This window comes from Neltuma alba, unplaced genomic scaffold (genome assembly GCF_004799145.2).
Source record: "Neltuma alba isolate B1F8T4 unplaced genomic scaffold, ASM479914v2 tig00011103_pilon, whole genome shotgun sequence".
NCBI classification, from domain to species: domain Eukaryota; kingdom Viridiplantae; phylum Streptophyta; class Magnoliopsida; order Fabales; family Fabaceae; genus Neltuma; species Neltuma alba.
Window position 1 is genome coordinate 261 of NW_021635841.1, and position 19,363 is coordinate 19,623.

General features: G+C 33.8%; 2 protein-coding genes and 1 pseudogene across 2 annotated transcripts; all 3 read right to left on the reverse strand.

Annotated features, from left to right (window-relative positions):
- Positions 1–657: 657 nt before the first annotated feature.
- On the reverse strand, positions 658–4,090 carry LOC114761236 (chaperone protein dnaJ A7A, chloroplastic-like; annotated as a pseudogene).
- Positions 4,091–11,779: 7,689 nt separating this feature from the next.
- On the reverse strand, positions 11,780–13,700 carry LOC114761233 (cell division cycle-associated protein 7-like). Its single transcript, XM_028950564.1, has 7 exons — positions 13,662–13,700; positions 13,291–13,487; positions 12,820–12,890; positions 12,660–12,737; positions 12,183–12,270; positions 12,030–12,085; positions 11,780–11,907 (listed from the first exon to the last, which is right to left on the reverse strand). Exons 1-7 carry the CDS (start codon positions 13,698–13,700, stop codon positions 11,825–11,827), a joined length of 612 nt encoding a protein of 203 aa, XP_028806397.1. The 3' UTR covers positions 11,780–11,824.
- A 3,106-nt stretch (positions 13,701–16,806) lies between these two features.
- LOC114761232 (nudix hydrolase 18, mitochondrial) lies at positions 16,807–18,527 on the reverse strand. The gene is made up of 5 exons (XM_028950563.1): positions 18,102–18,527; positions 17,802–17,910; positions 17,617–17,700; positions 17,394–17,522; positions 16,807–17,252 (listed from the first exon to the last, which is right to left on the reverse strand). The coding sequence occupies exons 1-5, from the start codon at positions 18,272–18,274 to the stop codon at positions 17,154–17,156; spliced, it is 594 nt and encodes a 197-aa protein (XP_028806396.1). The 5' UTR covers positions 18,275–18,527; the 3' UTR covers positions 16,807–17,153.
- Between the last annotated feature and the right edge of the window lie 836 nt (positions 18,528–19,363).

Below are 19,363 nucleotides of genomic sequence, written 5' to 3' on the forward strand. Positions count from 1 at the left end.
AAGTCAATGTCATACTTTCCAGATTAAGATACCAAAACTCTTGATACCTGTTGTTGATGAAGAGTCAAAAGTGACTCAATCACAACGGTTTTCAGCAGACATAAGATTTGACAGAGACCTCAATAGTGCTTTGTTTTTAAACGGATGTCTCACAGTTTCGCATTAGCAAACTTTGCACGATCTCCCCTATCTCCTCAATATATATTTATATTTATATATATAATAGCTACAAGGAGAAGCTAACTGTAATTTAGATCTCCTAAATTAGCATGCAGGCATAAAGAGAAAATTAATTAACATTTCAAAGGTTAATTGCATATTGGAGTATAAAGCCTATGGTTAAAAAACAATAAAGGTCTTTGTTTCCCACACCATATTACTAATTACTAACTACAACTAAATTCCCTCTACTATCAAACTGCACCATCACTTATATCACCTCTGAAATCATAATACTAGGCATGCTGAAGATCAAGCATCACGAATTTTTCTTGTTTATTCAAACACTTCTGCATCTCAGTTTCTGGAGAACCAAGCACAGCATCAAGTAGAATGTCCATTTTTGGTTATTTGTTTTCCATTTTTCTTTTTTACAGGGCGGGGCTGTGGCATGTTATCATCCACAAAAAGTCTTCTATGATTATGATAACAGCTAACCTATTCTTATCAAATTCCCTTCGCCTCGAATTTGCATTGTGGCTCCGTCATTGACACCAGGAGGAGTGACCATTTCCATTGTTTGTTTAGACTGCACCATGCCACTGCCACCACACCTTTGACAGTTATCAGTGACTATCTTGCCAAGACCACGGCACTTAGAGCAGGTTGAAACCTAAGAATCAATTGATATCATCAATTCTCCATTGTGATGATACACAAATCAAAAACTAAAAAAATTAAGCACCAAAAGCATAGGAAATTGTAATGCCTGGGCTTAGCAACAGTGATGCCAATTTTATTATAGACATTAGCGTAATCAGATGTGGTAAGTAGTGGCAATTATAAGCTGTTACGGACATCTTACAACTACCCTAGGAAACAGATTAAGCATAAGTCTGAATAGATGATTGACAATTGGAGATATTTCCATCTGGAAAGAGATAAATTTACATCTTTGAACTCTGCGTGAGACAATTATCTACATCAAGATGAAGTGAATAGGAAAATTCAATACAGATCAGAAGATTAATATTAACAAGTCAGTTTCTATCTTCTCTCTACAACACTCTAAATGCCAAGAGATGCAAATTATGATGGAAAGAAACAACCTTTTTATTAGAAAGGGAAAATAACACTTAGGAGAAATGATGAGGCTAGGAAGCCCCACTAATCTTTCATGAATTTGAATTTAGGAAAAATAAATGTCAATTAGTTTGGCTACAGAAATGCAATTAACCCAATGAATGGAATTTGTAAATGCAGAGATTGCTCAGTGTCGTGTCACTCATCTATATTACCTGAGAAATTACTCCAAAGGGGGTTCTTTGACTTTTCATCTCTCCTCCTCTGCCACCACAATTTATGCATGGCTTAATGCAATCCTTTGATTTAGCTCCTGTACCATCACAATCATTACATGTCTGAAAACAAGGAACTTCGATTTCTCTCCTTCCTCCAAAAATAGATTCCTCAAAGCTCAAGTAAAGGTCATACCTGAATGGAAAAATATGACAAAATTAATACTGTATACTGTGGGCAAATTTGCCAGCATCTTACCAGCAAATATCTGAAATAGGTTAAACAATATCCTCTATAATTGTCATGGGCAATTCTTGCTATAATCATGTTTCTCAGTCATAATGGCAGCTTATTGGGTACCACATTAATGTTAAGCATTCATGTACCAGACAGATGAATTTGGGAGCAAGTCATGACACACTAGACAGACAACGGACATATTTTTTTATTCATAACTTCCCTCTCAGTAAAGATCAAGGCGGTCTCTAGCTATTTCCGAGAAATTAAATAAATTCATGTTAAACCTCTAAACGAAATGGATTTAATCTTAACATAAGAATAGAACCTTCGCATCAATGCTATTATTCATTCATGTGGAACACAGATGGTCACAACAAGTGAATGAGTAACATACTCTCAACTTTCCTTACGAGGAACACAAGCCAAAACCAATTTAAGAAGATAGTTACCGAATATCAAGACCCCTTTTTCTGTTGTTTCTCAAATTGAAGTTCATTCCTCCTAGTTCATCACCACCTCCAAATAGACCGTCCGAACCACCAAAGAATGCATCAATACATCAAAAGGATCAACCTGAGTAATTCATAAAAGATCAGAAGTAAATAACAAATAGGTGGTACTTGACCTGAGCCAAACCTCTCTAAGACTAGGAAGAGAGAAAGGCAAGATATGTTCGTAACAGGGCTGTATCATCAATGAAAGAGTGTTGGCTTGCTTATGGACAATGCAGAAAGCAAAAGACTTGACTGTAAACATACCCCTGAAGTACCAGCTGACCCTCCATTTTCTCCTTGTAGACCTGCCTCACCAAAGCGATCATATAAAGATCTTTTCTCATCATCTGATAGAACCTATATACATGCTTTGTTACCACAGGAAGGAAAATCAAGAGATGCAAATATACTGCAAGCAGCTATAACCCGTGAAGAATACAATCAAACATGGATCCCACAAATTCAATAACCAACATCACGCCTGCATGTACAGCATGACAATGCCAAAGCCCTGATTATGAGCACAGGAATAGTGGGTAAGCAAATAAAACTATAGTCAGGCCGAGAGAGAGAGAGAGAGAGAGAGAGTAAAAGTATAAAAGATAAAAAGATGAATTGGAACCATGAATGTAACAAGAAAACGCCTTAAGTCCATATTGCATTCCACGGGAGCACATGCTACTGACAGTAGAAAGGGTTGCACTCCTAAGGGCAGAAGAATTACCTCATATGCAGCACTTATCTCCTTGAATTTCTCTTCTGCCCCCGGGCTCTTGTTCATATCTGGATGATACTAATTTTAAAAATAAAATAAAAAACAAGTTTTTCAGTGGCATATAACCAGAACTTAGAGCAGGCATTAATGCATTACTTTTTCTATTCATGTTTATAATTCACTTAAAATCTTAAAAAATTAAAACTCCAAATCACCATAACAATGTTTATAATGACACAGAAACTCATGGATATAATATAAGGAGGACCAACCATGAACTATGCAATTATTTGAACAGACTGATGAAGATGAAAGCATATAAAGGAAAAGAGATCACTAGTGCAACAAATAATTAAACTAAAGGATTTTTTTTTTTTACCAGCTGGGGATTTTCGTGGATCTGGTTTGAATGTGCCATTTGGTACTCAAGATATCCTGATGAGAAAGGTTTGAGACAAGTTGGGGAAATAATTGGGACAAAAGATGGTTGTTTATGACAACATTGGTTGTTTATGAAAAGACTCCAGAAATGCTAGGTCATATCTACAGAAAACTGACCTTACACGGCTGGGAAAAAGGAAAAAGACATCGCACATAACAAATGGAAAGAAGCTAAAGAATCTTCAACCCAATAAACCAAAGCAAGCCTCAATGCAAATGATTTGTTATATATATTGTGATCCACTGTTACTCCCCAAAGTTCAGTAGCAAAGTAATAAAAGCTTACCGGAGAGAAGTGGGGCGAAAAGACCAAAAATACCAAACATCGTTTTCCAAGAAACCAAAAAGGAACATAGCTATAAAACTTAGGATGCATCAGATATTTAGGAGCAAGCAGAAAGCAACCAACCTTACGGGCTAGTTTTCTGTAAGAGCTCTTAATCTCTTGCAAAGAAGCATTTTTACTAACTTTCAAAGTCGAATAGTAGTCAGTTCCGGTGGCCCTGGCTACTACACAGCGCCAGGGTTTCCTGCGTGCGAAAACAAAACTTGGGTTCGGAAAATAACTAATTCTGGGCAAGAATTCAGAATGAATAGCACGCAATCTGAAGCTAGGAACAGCCGGTGGTGCGCAGGAGGCCAGTAGCACATTGGATCCAACCAAACAGTTGGAAACTGGAATGAACTGGGATAGAGAGTGGTTGAGGTTAGCATAGCAAGAAGCACTGTGGATTGAATGCATCTATGGGGGAAGCAGATCCCCTCAGCGTCTCTCAGCGCCGCTCAATATTGAGCATTCAGCAAAAGCTCACGATATGCCACAGCAGCTTTGAACTATTTTCAAGATTTTTCGTCGTGCTGACAGAAGTAGTTTCTTTCTCTTTTTCCTTGTTTTATATCCTCCAACAAAAATAAAAAGCAATTCCATTTAAGACGCTGTTCTTGCTGCGAGACCTAGCTGTGCCAATAGTCCATTCTATTTGGATTGTGTAGGAACTTTCAATTCAATTTGTACCTTGCCACATGAGAAATCTATCCCATTTTAATTTTAACTAGAGGATTTATCAAAATCCAAACTAATTATTCAAATTGAGTTGGGTAGGCTAGAAAAAGCAACAAAGCTCTACCATAAGTATTTCATTTTTTAAAGAATCCGGTCAAGCTCTAATTTAGACCCTGTTTGGATAGCAGGCCAAACCATAGTTTGGACACCCAAACCATGGTTTGGGAAAAAAACAAGCCAAACAGACACAAATTATCTGAAACCATGGTTTGGGTCGAAACCATAGTTTGGAACCTAAAACCATGGTTTCAGGAGAAGTGAATCCATTCTGTTTTTGGCTCAAATTGAAGAATATGATTGTGCCTATTAGAGTAAATCTCAATAATAATATGACTTTAACACCCCTTAATTAATTTTTTATAAACATATTTAATCTTATAGCTTATAAATAAATATACACATATTAATTATTAATTATATTATCTTACGTATTATTAATTATGTTGGTAAAAAATATATTATTAACAATTTTATTCCTTCAAATTAAAATATATCATACAATCTATGTTTTATGTAATTATCATATTAACTTATGTTTTTTTAATAATTTGTACATATAAAAGTGCTTATGATAATAACTATCCAAACACTCTCACTTCTCAGAATTACTTTTTCACAAAATCTATTCTTTACAAAATCTATTTTTTTCAAAATCTATTCTCCAAAAGCTATTCTCCAAACCATGGTTTGGTTTCATCCAAACACTTTCTTATTTTTAATTTTTAGAAGTATGATGATGATGTGGCACGGAATTACTCAATGAAATCATGTACAAACAGGCACCTCTCCGTAACTTTATTTTTATTACTACATCATGTCCTACATATAAAAACTAGTTCGGAGTTTTAAATATAAGACATTACCTTATTTTATCCCTCAAATTTATAATATATTCTAAAAAATATCCCTATTGATTATAAGGTATTTTCACCCATGATTGAATAAGGATAATTTAAATAAGTTAACATACATTTGTTACAAATAACTAACTTAACTAATTTTTTAAATCTTTCTAAATTAATTATCTAACTCTTATATTAATATTAAGGACTGGAGGTAGTTTTTTTTCGAGAAAAGAGAAGGCGTTAGAGGAGCATCACGCGACGAGAGCTAATGAAAATATGAGGTAGGAAAGAGGCTTTATACCGTTTGAGCAGAGGGCTTCCTGAGATGAAGTTCATCTACATGAGTGACCAATAAGCGTGATAGCAATACTCTTAATTTTGGAAAACATGATAAATTATTGACGGATAAGAATTTTATGGAAGTTTTAAATTAATAATTAATGAAAACTATTTAATATTTGATAATTTAAATAAATACTTTTTTAGACATTTTAAATAAATACTTTAAGATATATTTGATGATTAACGAATTTAATTATTTGATAATTAATTAAAACTATTTAATATTTGTATCGGAGGAGATTTTTTAATTTTTCTTGTACATAAAATTTTGACAATATATCATAAATTATTTGTGATATCTAATGAGTATTATTCAATTATTTTTTTACCATACAAAATATCTTACCTATTTTTATCCAAAAAAATCTTATCTGCTATTTATGTTATAAAAATTTGTTAACTACTTTTCATATTAATATTTTTTTATTATTTTCACGTGAAAATCAATTTTAATTTTTTTTTCATGTTTGCTATTTCGCACATCATATGAGAACCATCTTTATATCCATGTTTGATTTTTTTATATCCATATCTTAACTATATTTTTATCTTATAGAGTTCCTTCTCTACTTCTTACATATACGATACGATTTTGTTATTTTATGATATAAAGTCATATTTAAACATAATAAATTTTTAATTTCATCTGTGATGTTGATCACCAATCCAATTACTACTATTACTTAAACTTCTAGGTATTTAAAAGCCTGTTTTACGCCTACTGCTCAGGCTTGCTTCTTCTTCTTCTTCAATTTATACAGAAGGTTACTTCGCATATTTTCGAAGTTATTTTTCGTTTGCTTCTAAACAATGCCATTACAATATTAATATGTGCATGCCATCAATTTATGCATGTTTCTGATATATATATATATATATATATATATATTGTCTCCTATTTTTAACAGGTCGTTTCATATTTGATCTTACCTCATGCCATATTTCCACCAGCGGTGAAATTTCCAAACAGGAAAAAAAGGTAATTTATTCTCTCTTTTTTGGGTATCCATAGAAATATTTTTGGCATTTCATTTTACAGTCGTGCTTTGACTCTACTTCGTTGTGATGAAGAAGCAAAGAACCCCGATTGAGCTGCAGACCACCTGTAAAAGTGATCATACACACACCTAAATGGATGAATATATGTGGTGTAATTCACTACCCTAACTACCTCTTCTGATTTTTAAATGTAATAGGTAGACAACTAATTTCTAAATATTAAAAAAATTAATTAAATTAATTTCATAACAAATGTGTGTTAGCCATGAGATAAATAATCATGGTTCATCTAACGCTATGTTTGGTACGGGGTTTTCGGAGGGGAGGGGAGAGAAGTTGCTCCCCTCCCCTTGTTCGGCTGGTATAATTTTTTAGGAGGGGAGGGGAGCTCCTCCCCTCCCCTCGTTTGGTTAAGATGTTTTTTAAAGAGGGAAGGGGTTCTTCTCCCCTCCCCTTCCCTTCTAGCCTCCCCTCCAAAAGTGGGGTTTTTTGGAGGGGAGGTGAGAAATGATATTTTAATTCCTTATATGCCCTTTCGATTTGTTAACCTCTAATCAGTCATAAACATTTCTACATAAGAGAGTTCTTTTGAGCATCTAATAAGAGGTTATTAAGATAATTATCTCCAAAATTAGTGAGCATTTGTAAACTTTTTTTCTCTTCTTCTAATTCTAAGAGGCCGTTAGTATTTTCTTTCACCTTCAAGGTCTTTTCTTTGATTGAAATCTATCACTTGTGACTTTTTGTCTTGATATTCTATAAGTGTGTGACTGTATCTTGTAAATCAAAATTAGTGAATTTTATTATATATATATATAGTTATATCTTAACAAAATAAAAAGTGAGAAAATTCATTTAAATTTTATGAGGCTAAAATAGTCAATTTTTTAGAACAAAATAAGGTATTATTAAAATTGCTCCCTCCCCTCCCTTCCAATCAATCCAAACAGGAGATCATTAAAATCCCTCCCTCCCCTCCCCTTTATAGCTACCCTCCCCTTTCCTCCCCTCCCTTTCCCTTGATTAAAATCCCTCCCCTCCCCTTCCCTCCGTCGAGCCAAACATAGCGTAAAGGTCTGCTTCACCTATCATAATTTCCAGCAGTTAAAAACACGTTCCCCTTATATGTTTCCAACATCAAGCGCCATAAACAAAAAACAAAAAAAAAATCAAATTCAACAACAATTACCATCTATGTTGGTTTTATATATATATATATATATATATATATTTATATAGGATATAACCAATCATATATGTTGGAATTCTTCATTATCTTCAACTATAATCTAATTTCTTGTAAATTGTTTGTTAGATTTTAGATTGGCCCTTGATAGGCCAAGATATTTAACAAATTTATTTACCTAATTAAATATAATATAAGTCAAATAAGAGATTTAATTTATATTATTTGAATAATCTCAAAATTATAAGATTTAATTCAATAAGTTTAAATTTAAATCATATTTGTGAATTAAATTAGAATTTAATCTATTATTTGATATCCTAAATATATGATAAAGACTTAAATGGATTTAAATTCAACTCATGTATATAAATTAATAAGTTACTCAAAATATTGTCTCCTGATTTTAACCTGAATACTGTTTCAGATTGTCTCATACTTGATATTCTCATCTGAAGAAGCTTGGATTTGCTGTGTTTCAACTTGACCAAACTTTCCAAATAAAAGTCAAGGTAATTATTTACTTATTCATACGCACATATATGTTGCTTTTATTAAAATTTTCTAAAAACATTAATTTTTTTCCCAAAAGTAAGACTACGTACACTTGGATTTCTTTTATCACAACAATTGTCATAACTGCACACAGCCTGTAAAATTAAAGACCATGGATGAATGTTTACTATATTCGATATTTGGCTTCACAAATATATTTTTCTGTTATTTTGAAATGAGGTGTTAATGAATATTATTAAGATAAGTAATTTGTAATTGCTTGTTTCTTATGATATATTACCTCCATTCTTAAATATAAAAACTTGTTTGACTTTTATTTTAATCATAAATATAAGATTTCAATATAATTTATCTCTCACATTTATTCTTTTTTTTTTTAAGTAGTCTTTATAATAATAATAGTTTTAGGCCAATACACTTGATTAGTAAAAATATTTTAGGAAAGACAACACATATTTATTACAAATAACTAACTTAACTAGTTTTATTAACTTTTTCAAATTAATCAACTAGCTTTTATATTAAAGACTGGAGGTAATAGCATATAAATATGTTTCATCACTTTTGTTTATTCTTTTAGCTGGGAACAACTCAAACAAATCAAATCAAGGATAAATGACAACATCAACAATAACCGGCACAAAATGGCATCCAACAGATGAACGAATTGATGATGATAGAGTACAAGCGTTGAGGCGCATAATGGAAGATAATATAAGTGAACTTGAGACCTCGCAATTTTATCATGACTTTCGGAAGGAGGTACAAAGTTCACCAATTTCTAAACATATACAAAAGGTTTTGGCATCAGAATCAAAAATGCAAATGATAATTTATGGCATTGGCAGTATTTCGGAATACATGACTTCTATATTACAGCTTAGTCTTGCAATACTGATGAAAAGAGATTTCATTTGGATTGGGGAGGTAGAAGTATTTGATCCTATCCTTTCAAGTACTGAAATCAAAGTCTTGGAATTTCTTGATTGCTCTGTCTTTTACTGCAACGAAGATGGAAGGAGGCAAGCCATGAAACCAACTATGTTCTTCATGCCACACTGCGATCTGAGTTTATACAACAACCTCTTAAAAGCAAATTGGGAACCAAACCTATTACGTAATGTTGTCATATTTGGTAACAGCTTTGATTCGTATATCAAGGAATTTCTATACTATTCATCAAGGGACCGCTCTTCAAATGATACAAGAAGAAAATTTGGTTATATTTGGAAACAAATGGGGCATATTTTGTCTGCTCAAAAATTTACTAATGAGTTAAAAATGAGAACAATTCCTTATGAAGAACAAGTAAAAACTCCCTATGAGGCTTCCTTTTCCAGTTTAAGTTGGCATTTTTTCAGCTCTCTCACAGTGAGAAGGATGCAATTGGTGAGAGGGAAGACTATGGAGGAATACGTACGGAATGTAAAATTGAGAAAGGGAGGATTACTTATATTACCGGAGAAACGCAGCCAAAAGGATTATTATTATTATTATTATAATAATACTCCTTTGGCCGGCGTTTTATTTACTTGTGCTGTTTATTTTCACAACCAAATCAAAACCCAAAGCCCTTCCGATGAAATGGCTGAGCCCAGAAGTCCAAAATCCGATGATCTATCATCAGCCTTCGCCGTCGCAGCTGTAATTGGTGCTCTCTCATTGTAGCTATCGTTAGCTGGCTTTCTTTTCTTCTTCTTGTTTTCCCCCCCAATGAAATTTGCAGTGTTTTATTTCTAAGTGTGATCTTCTGTTTCCAATATTTCAGTATATAAAAATCACTCTTTATTCAGAAGTTGCTCTGAAGATTATTGGTCATCATTAATTTTTGGTTTGTTGTAAATGTCATTACACCTCATTGCTGAGAATAAAGTTTAACTTTTTATGTGTTAGTAGTTTTCTCCAACCAAAGTGATTCATATATGAATATATATGTTTGAAATCTTAAAATGGCCACGAGCCGAGGATTGCATCCAGGACTCTTGGAAGTAAGAAAGTGTCATTTAGGGCCTATAAATTTTTGAAACATCACTTGGGCCATAAAAGCATCGTTTAAAATTAAGTTTAATGGCTCAATGACCGAAATGCCCTTATTTAATTAAAAAGGCATTTAAGTGAAAACTAAATCATAATTTTAAAAGTAATTTTACGATATATGAAATAAATATATGAATAAGTTTATATCAATTTGCAGAAAAATATTTTTTAAAAGCACTTTTGAAGTGTTCCAAACACCCCCTAAAAGAAACAAAAACCTCTTCGATATATAAATACCATTCATTATTCGTTGAAGCTTTTACTCTAAAAATTATTGGTGAATCTTCGATCTTTATTCATTTGCTGTAAGTATCATTTTGTTATATATGTATCCAACCAATCAGTGACCTCCCATTTGTTCAAATGGTGAATTCCAATGGAATTTTGTCTCAATGTCTGCCACACATGTCACACTTTCACAGGCAAAGAACCTTTTTCCATCCTTCTAAGAGGTGTTTGGATGAGTTGGTTGTAAGTAATTTTATGATATAAAATGTAAGTATACAAAAAAAAAACAAATTTTATCGTAAAAGTACTTTTTTAAAACACCTCTTAAATCAAATACAGATTCAATTACCATAGCCTGTTGTAACAAACTCCCTAGAATTACTAGCATGATAACGTACTAACCTTGTTGTTTTTTCTTTAAAAGAAATTAGGATTCTTGCACCTTCGTTCTGATTTGTTAAAATTATCATCTGGCCATTAGGAGTGAACTGTCAGCCCATATTATATATATTTTCTTTTTGTTAAAATTAATGTGTGTGTGTGTGTGTGTCTTGTGTTTGTGCTGGGATAGGTGACCTAGAAAGTCAAATAGGCTTGAGGGTGAGATTTTTATAATAAAATAAGAGCATATGTATAGGAAATAAATGTAAGCTGTAAGGATTATTTTCTAGATTAAGAGGCTAGAACGAATTCTATGGAACTTTTAAAAGAAATCATTTATAATTTTTTATCAATATGATCTCTTATAAACTTTACAGATCACTCTATTCTATTAATTTCTACATGAGACTTTCTTTCTTTCTTTCTTTCTTTTTTGTTGATAAAAGCTGTATCAGACTTTCTTTCAAATGAAATTATGTAATTATGATGATTCAATACAAATAGTATAATCAAGAAATCAGTTTCAACTTTCACCGTCAAGGGCTAGGCCTGACTGCCATTTAGTCCAAGTACACTAGTCTGGCCCGTTAGTCCGTCTTCGGCTTCTCCTTTTCTTCCAAGCTTTTGGCTCGACTTAAATTAAGAGAACGCAGTCAAAGGGTGTCTGAATTAACTTATTTTTAAGTAATTTGGCGTTTAAAAATGGTTTTTTGCCGGTTGTGTGTACTCTGAGTGCTTGCGAGTGAATTGTTAAGACCACAAAAAAAAAAAAAATCAAGACAACTTATGGAAGACTAATATAAAAAGTCACCATCATTAGGAATTAGTTGCCAATTAAAATCCCTATCAAACCTTGATCTCACATTACACGCGTATCCTTCAAGTTTTGCATCTTTTTGGATCTTTTCTTTTGAGTTCATCCATAAGAAAATGCGCCACTGATTCATATCCCATTTGGCGAGCTATATTTCAACCAATCCAAGGGGGAAAATACCCAAAGAATGTCAAAAACAATACAAAGACACTATTACATAAGGCAATAGAAAGTAATGGTAAGCATAAAATCAAAAACAGAAGAACTAACCTCTGAATATTGCAATTCCAGTTGGAGCTATGTTGCGTTTCTTCAGGCATAGTGAGCTATAAACAAAAATTCAACATAAACAAGAATGCATTAGTACGGACAACATCCAACTTAAAATAACTACATGTGGAGGTTAAAATTTAGAAGGCATACCTGTTGCATATCCAGTAAGGGTTAATTCCTTTAGCTTCTATGCAATGAGGGCACATCCATTGTTTGTTCTCTCTCACTTCCTCCAATTCTAACGTTGAGAGTAAAAGATAAAAGACAGTTTCATATCCATGATATGGCATTATTTTGGAAGAGTTCAATTCTTTCAAAGCATAATAGAGTTCGTAAACTATGATACCACAATCTGAGTAAAGCTTATTTAACTTAGACACAGGGTTTAGGATATCAGATATTTTACTTCTACAGCGTAGGGAAAATGTAGCACTATTCTTAGCATTAAACTAAACCTCTATAGCTGTTATAGCTACATAAGTGGAAAAGGTAAGATGAATTTTCACATAAATTGGGGCCACCAGATAAATAAATAAATAAATAAATATGACACCAGTATTATTATTCCGATATATTCTTAATTTGCTCCCCTCATTTACATGTTTAGCTAAGCCACTTGCTACTCACCTTCACCATAGCGAACCTTGAGGCATGCTCTGCAGAAAACACCGGTACTAGAGTGGCATGCAGAACAATCAGTCTTTCCTGCTTAAAATATGCATGGTAAGTGTTTAAGAAATGAGGAGTTAATATAGAATGCAAAAGAAGTCGCAATTCTAAATCTAACCTAGGCACGGCTCATTTACATCAAAATAGCCACATCTTTTGCAGTCTTCTTCACCACATAATTTCTTTTGCCTGCGTGCATTTCCATTGCATTGTCCTCATTCCAAGTTAAACTGTTATGGGTTAATGGCATAGCAGAAGGAGCTAAATGCACTATGCGACATTTCCATTTCACGACAGTATATTTTGTAATTGAACCACATCATTTGTGACTGTGAGTTGTGACCCTTACATCGTGTGTACAATGGCTGATTATGAAAAACCCATGACACATATGCCTACTTTGGAAGAAGCAACCCACAAAGAAACAAGAATTGGGAAATATAGATCAATCCACTGAATAGCAGCCCCCAACACCCCAAAAATAACACCAAAACAAATGCAGAAACCTACAATGTTACTAAGCAGTGGGCTTGATAACTGCTAAGAATGTCATGTTTTACAAAGTAATGTGATAAAGGTTAGAGAACACCTGCAGAAATGGCAGCATATGCCAAATACAGGGTTGTACACACTGCCTCTACCCTTGCTATTGCAGCGCACAGCCGAAGCTTCTGCAGAAAGTTGAAGTTCTACACCCCTTAGTTTAATCAACGGTGCATTTGCAGGTCTCTTCTCTTCTGAATCACTCGGAAGACGATCTTCCTCATCTTCAGATGCATATAATTTCTCTATCGCAAGCAACAGAGAAAAATCAGAGTGTATCACCACAAAAAAAAAAAAAGCATCATTAGAGCTTCAATGTTCCTATTCTTTCAATGTTCACAGATAGGCCAAAAGAAAAATACAAAAAATTAAAACCTTCTTTGGGGGACGAAGGGTCGGTTTTACTCCCTCTTAAACGCTGAGATCGTCGCAGTGGAAGGTGGCTGCCGTTTCCATTGAGTTCGGTTGTGTTGATTCTCTGAGAGCGACGTAAAGGAGCGGCTGCATAAAACTTTTTATTCCAGGCTCTTTTAGTTTTTGATTTAGCAGATGTTTTTGCGTCTCGAAGCTCAGAGATTGTTTTGTGAAGACCCAGAGAGGCTAATCGAGCCTGCAATTACCAAATTACTACATAAGAAAGATGCTAGAAGGAGAATAGTGTCGCGCGCAAAAGAGATGATGAAATGGAGACCTGATTCTCTAAGACGCGTGCATTTCTGAGAATCTCGTAGTCGCTCTTCGCTACCATCGTCTTCGTTCATTCAGGCAATGCCGAACTCAACGGCAACGGAAATGATTTCCTTCTTGTTTCTGAGATCGTCGTCGTACAGTCAATTCAGTGGCCAATTCAAATTTTGAAGATGGACCAAAAACTGATTTTTGAGGAATCGTTTGGGCCGAAGGCCCATTAAAACCTGATAGTTGGGCTCTGGGATCCCACAAAACACACACTCTCAATGCATGGAGCTCACTCTATTAATTTCTTTTTTCATTTTTAAATGAGAAACGGGGCTCCAGCCCAGAGTTCGCCCTATTTAAATGTAATTCTGTTTACATTTTTACTACTATCTCAGGTCCTAAATATAAAAACTAGTTAATTAATTTGAGTAGATTAAAAAAATAAATTCAGTTAATTATTTGTAATAAATAAATATTGTATTTCTTAAAATATTTTTACTAATTAAGTTTATTACTACCTCCGGTCCTAATTATAAAAACCAGTTAACTAATCTTAGGAGATTAAAGAAGTGAGTTGAGTTAGTTATTTGTCCTAAATAGGTGTTATTTTTCTAAAATATCCTTACTAATCAAGTGTATTGACTAGGACTATTATTATTAAAAGGGCTACTTTGAAAAAAATGTATAAATATGAGAAACAAAGTAGATTGGGGTCTTATATTTAGGACCAAAATAAAAATCAAATAAGGTCTAATATTAAGGACCGAAGGTAGTAGCTAGAACTACCATTATTAAAAAGACTATCTTGAAAAATAAATAAATAAGTATGGGAGACAAAGTAGATTTAAGTCTTATATTTATTATCAAAATAAAAGTTAAACAAGATTTTATATTAAGAACTTAAAATAGTATTAATTATTTTACTTAAGGCAGGATAAGTGTGTGATATTTAAGGAAAAGTTTCAAAATTGCAAAATGAATTTGCTATATTTTTTATTAAATAAAAATATAAAGATGTGTATAATTTACTTTAACAACAATAAGCCAGTTGCCGTATAATTTTTTTCATCAAAATCAATGGGCACATTATCAAATAGATGATAGTAGGAACATGTCATAATTTATAACAGATACAAAAAGCTGAAGAGTAAGAAGTGATCAACAACCAAACACATTCAAAATAAAATTCCAAAAATAAAAATAATTAAATTTTAGAAAATGTTATTTTCGGGCTCAAAAGAAACTCGTTTTAACTATCGAAATCAAGGTCCTCTTAATTAAATTATATTTAGAATAATACTGACTTAAATTTTATTTATTTATGCAAAGCATATTTATTCAACATCATTCTCATAATTGAAAGGATCCCAACTTGACATGTGGCGCAATCAATTATTATTGACTTCTTGTCTATATGAATTAAAGAAGAGCACATGCGAAGCAATGTTTTTTTTTTTTTTTTTGAGCTTTTGAATTAAAACTTGAGGTTTTTAGAGATTGGTGACTTGATGGCCTTATATTAGTTAGTTGCAAAAAATGGACGTACTTGGATCCCTTGGGAGAGAAATTGTACACGTGAACATAAGCATGTGAAGGACTGACTGCACAAGGAGGAAAATCTAGATGTCCTGCTTTTCCACCAATCGCTTTTCTTCCCAGTTTTCCACATGACACTATTCCCACTATGCACTTGTACCTTTCCTTGGCTATGTGCTGTTGTCCGCAAATAAAGGCTTTTGTGATCAATCTCGTAAAAAGTGATTTTTGTTTTAGCAACCATAATTTTAAAAATGATTTTATAATATACAAAATAAATATATAGAAAAGTCTCTCTTGATTTATAAAAAAAAATATTTTTAAAAAGCATTCTCTTAGTTCCCAAGCACTTTTTTAGTTTTATATACTGAAGTTTGTCTGAATATTTATCATTGTAATGTGGTTTATTTCGTTTGACAAAAAAACTTATTTAGAAAAATATTAAAAACTCAATTTTAAAATATTCAAATCTGAAGAGAAGTTAAATACTGGTTTCAATTTAACTTTTGGTCTAAAAGCTTATTTTCTCACAAGTCATCCGAAACATCACATGCTGAGCTAAAGTGGCTCCTCACGACTGAAAAATCAACTTGGAATACTAAACAAGCTCAACGTCCTTAAACTAACAATGAAATTAAAATTCATAAACACATAAGATATGAATCGATATTCTTACCGACTTGCAAGTCATTTTTGCCCGTTAGGCCGGTTTACTGGCTTGTTGAAAGGCACTTACCATGATTGATTGCAACATCTATGGCACCACACATCTCTTTCAATGCTTTGAGTAATCCAATCAGAATGAAGCAATAATGCAACCTTATCATCTATGTACTGCTTACTGGGGATTCTTATCATTCCACTATGCCTTCCCAAAGCATTCTTACCTCACATGTTTCCCTTTAAGCGTAGATCAGACGTACTCGTTGGTTTTTCCTCAGGTTAGGTGGGGATCGATAATCTATGGTCTCAGAGAAACCCCATTAATGATAATATCTTATCTCTTTTCCATTTAACTTACAGTGCTTGGTGTAGAACCTTCATGACTTGGCCTCTTTTGAGGCCTTCATCTGCTGCTACGTGTTCATGATTTATGAACGATAATTTGTTAGCAGATTTTTCTCAAACCAGTTCTGTCATCAACTTATTTTTCTCGTCAAGAGAATCATCATGACTATTGTTAGATCTTTTGCCTCCAAAGAAATAGTTAGCCATGTTTATCAGACAGTCTCCATTAGAATTGCTTAGAAGAAATCCCATATACCCCTCCCCTGAATTTTGTCGCGTTCACATAAGCATGAAAAGAAGAATTTTGCCAAGAACAGAAGCAAGCATAATAGAAGCCAGGTAGCCGAAGAAGAATGGAGTTATGATTGATGCCAGACAGTATTGTACACAAAGAATCAGATTGGAAGAATACAAAGAAAGAATGAAAGAATGAATTGAGTTAGTATATCTACAGCTGACTTCCGTTGCAAGATCTCTCAACTACACCCTACAAACTTGTATTCCAATTGCTGCACTTTCAGTAGCACCAACAGGAAATTAAGCAAACATGAACTTCAGCACCTTGATTCCCTCTCCCTCACTTGAAATTTTCTGTCCCGATAAGTCATATCCCAGTGCTTGCATGGCTTGGAAATTGCACAAACATGAGAGAATACAAACAATGTACATCTAACTTGACATTCTCCTCTATTTCCGCTTGACTTGAGATTGCCTAGTGACCAATATATCTAAAGCTTCCTTCATCCAAGCATGTGGACAAACTTCTTTTGCTTCAGCCACAGTCAACTGCACCATGCAAGTCAATGAAACTTTAGAAAAACCACATCATGAAGACAATCAATAAATAATTTGTAATCTTTAAAGATTTGTGTGAAATCTCCTTTGCAATTGGCATAATGAATGGAGTTGAATCATACGAATGCTTACCCATCTTCGCTTTCGGATGTTCTTCTCTGGCCAATCCTCAAGCTGATTCTTGACAAGCAAAGGGAACATATATCCTTCATGTACAGTAGATTGGCGTTTGCTTTTATAATTCCATTTACCCAATTTACTCTGCAAAAATATCCAAGACATAAAAGGTAAGAAACCAAGATTGGCTTAATTGCTGGGAATCTGGAGCCAAAAAAGTGTTCATAGAGATACTAACTTCGACATTGCCAACAACCCCTGCTTCCTCTAAAGTCTCTCTCCTGGCAGCTTGTTCCATGGATTCGTCAATCTCCCAACCTCCCTGATGAAGCAAAACAATACACATACATGTAAGGACTCAAAGCATGAAACAAAGTATCATGGAAAAGATGCGCTTTACAACTTGAGGAGAAACAATAATACCTTCGGGAACTGCATTCCATGGCCGTTCTGAGCACTAATCACAAGAACCTCAATTTCCTCTTTACGGGTTCCCTCAACATTAGTTTCTCTGTATCTGTATGGAATGCATCTGCACAAGTTCAAAATGGCATTGAACAAGTCAGATTAACGGCAAAATCCACGCTCGGAAACGCAAATTATTAGCAACATGAGAAATAACCCAAATTAAGAAAACATTTGAAAAAAAAAATCAAATTAGGGATTTGAAGGACAGAAATCCAGAAACCAAGAAGAGGAAGTAGCAAAGAGAGACGAACGCACCCGACTACTTGGCGACAGCCTTTGTCGTATCGCTGCAGATGCCTGCCGGTGCGGGAGACCAAGCACATCATGCTTTCCAACTGCTTGGGGAAGAGATCACCAGCAACTTTCTCAAGGGAAAAAAAGGGAAGCAGGAATCTAGACGCCAAAACCCGGGAAAGAGTGAGACCCATGAAGGCAAAACTCAAAATCAGACCCTAAATTCCTAAGATTGTGTTATGCGGCAGAGAAGGAAGGAAGGAAGGAAGGCCAAATTAAGAAAAAAGGAAACGGAAATAGCAAACTGGAAGGCACTAATGAACGAGAGAACTCAAAATGGCGTGTGTATATATATATCTAACCATATCAAGTGGGTGTGTGATCCGTGTGGGCATGGAAAAGAAAGGCAACGCAAAGTGGGGAGACCAGAGCGTTTACTGAACGCAAAGATTTGGATTTTTGCTGCGCAGTTTCGTGCCGTTTTCTGAGTGGAAGAGGATTAATGATTAATAAAATTGAAACGCGGATTTGGGGTCCTGATAAAATTAGAAGGAGAATGATTAAAAAAGGGAGGAGGAGGAGAGTAAAAGATCAGAATGTGAAAGAAGTTGAAACACGGTTATAGGTGGGGGGTGCGGGCGCTGTTGACGAGTCTTGACTCTGTTTCAAGTTTCGCGCACGTCCCGCTCGAGTCGAGTTTCGTCTACGTCAAAAAGCCGAGTAATTTCGCTGTGATTTCTGTTGTGAAGGTGGTTGGATCTTTTATATATAGCTAACATTTTGTTGGGTGACCTTCCCATTCATTATTTTTCAAATTTCCAACTTTTTATACACCACATCCTACCTTTTATCTTTAACATAAGAGTTAGTTTTATTTTTAATTTGATCATAAATACAAAATTTTTATTCACTTTATTTTTTATATTTATTTATTTCTTTTAAAAAATAGTCTTTATAGTAGTTGTTATATTGAATGTTTGCAAACACACTTGATTAACAAAGATATTTCAGAAAAAACAACACATATTTATTACAAATAACAAACTAAACTAATTTCTTTAAGGGTTAATACAAATTTTGATCTCTCAAATTTGGACCCATTTTGATATTGGCCCCTGAAATTTAAAACCTATAAATTTGATCCCTCAAATTATATCTGTTTTTGACTATTGGTTCCTGATCACTTCAGGCCGTTAACTTTGTCTGACTTGACACTAACTTGGTTAGTCAAATGAGATGGACGCATTAGCTGGCTCATATGTGGATCTTATGTGCAAGAAAGG

What these genes read in the sequence shown, in the direction of transcription:
- LOC114761233 (XM_028950564.1), bottom strand. Translation starts at nt 13,700, where the DNA reads ATGGAAACGGCAGCCACCTTCCACTGCGACGATCTCAGC. An exon ending in TCCACTGCGACGATCTCAGC is followed by an intron (nt 13,488 to 13,661) that starts GTTTAAGAGGGA and finishes CTTGCGATAGAG; the next exon opens with AAATTATATGCATCTGAAGA. An exon ending in TGTAAATGAGCCGTGCCTAG is followed by an intron (nt 12,738 to 12,819) that starts GTTAGATTTAGA and finishes TATTTTAAGCAG; the next exon opens with GAAAGACTGATTGTTCTGCA.
- LOC114761232 (XM_028950563.1), bottom strand. Translation starts at nt 18,274, where the DNA reads ATGGGTCTCACTCTTTCCCGGGTTTTGGCGTCTAGATTCCTGCTTCCC. An exon ending in GGCTGTCGCCAAGTAGTCGG is followed by an intron (nt 17,911 to 18,101) that starts GTGCGTTCGTCT and finishes GAACTTGTGCAG; the next exon opens with ATGCATTCCATACAGATACA. An exon ending in ACATCCGAAAGCGAAGATGG is followed by an intron (nt 17,253 to 17,393) that starts GTAAGCATTCGT and finishes TGCATGGTGCAG; the next exon opens with TTGACTGTGGCTGAAGCAAA.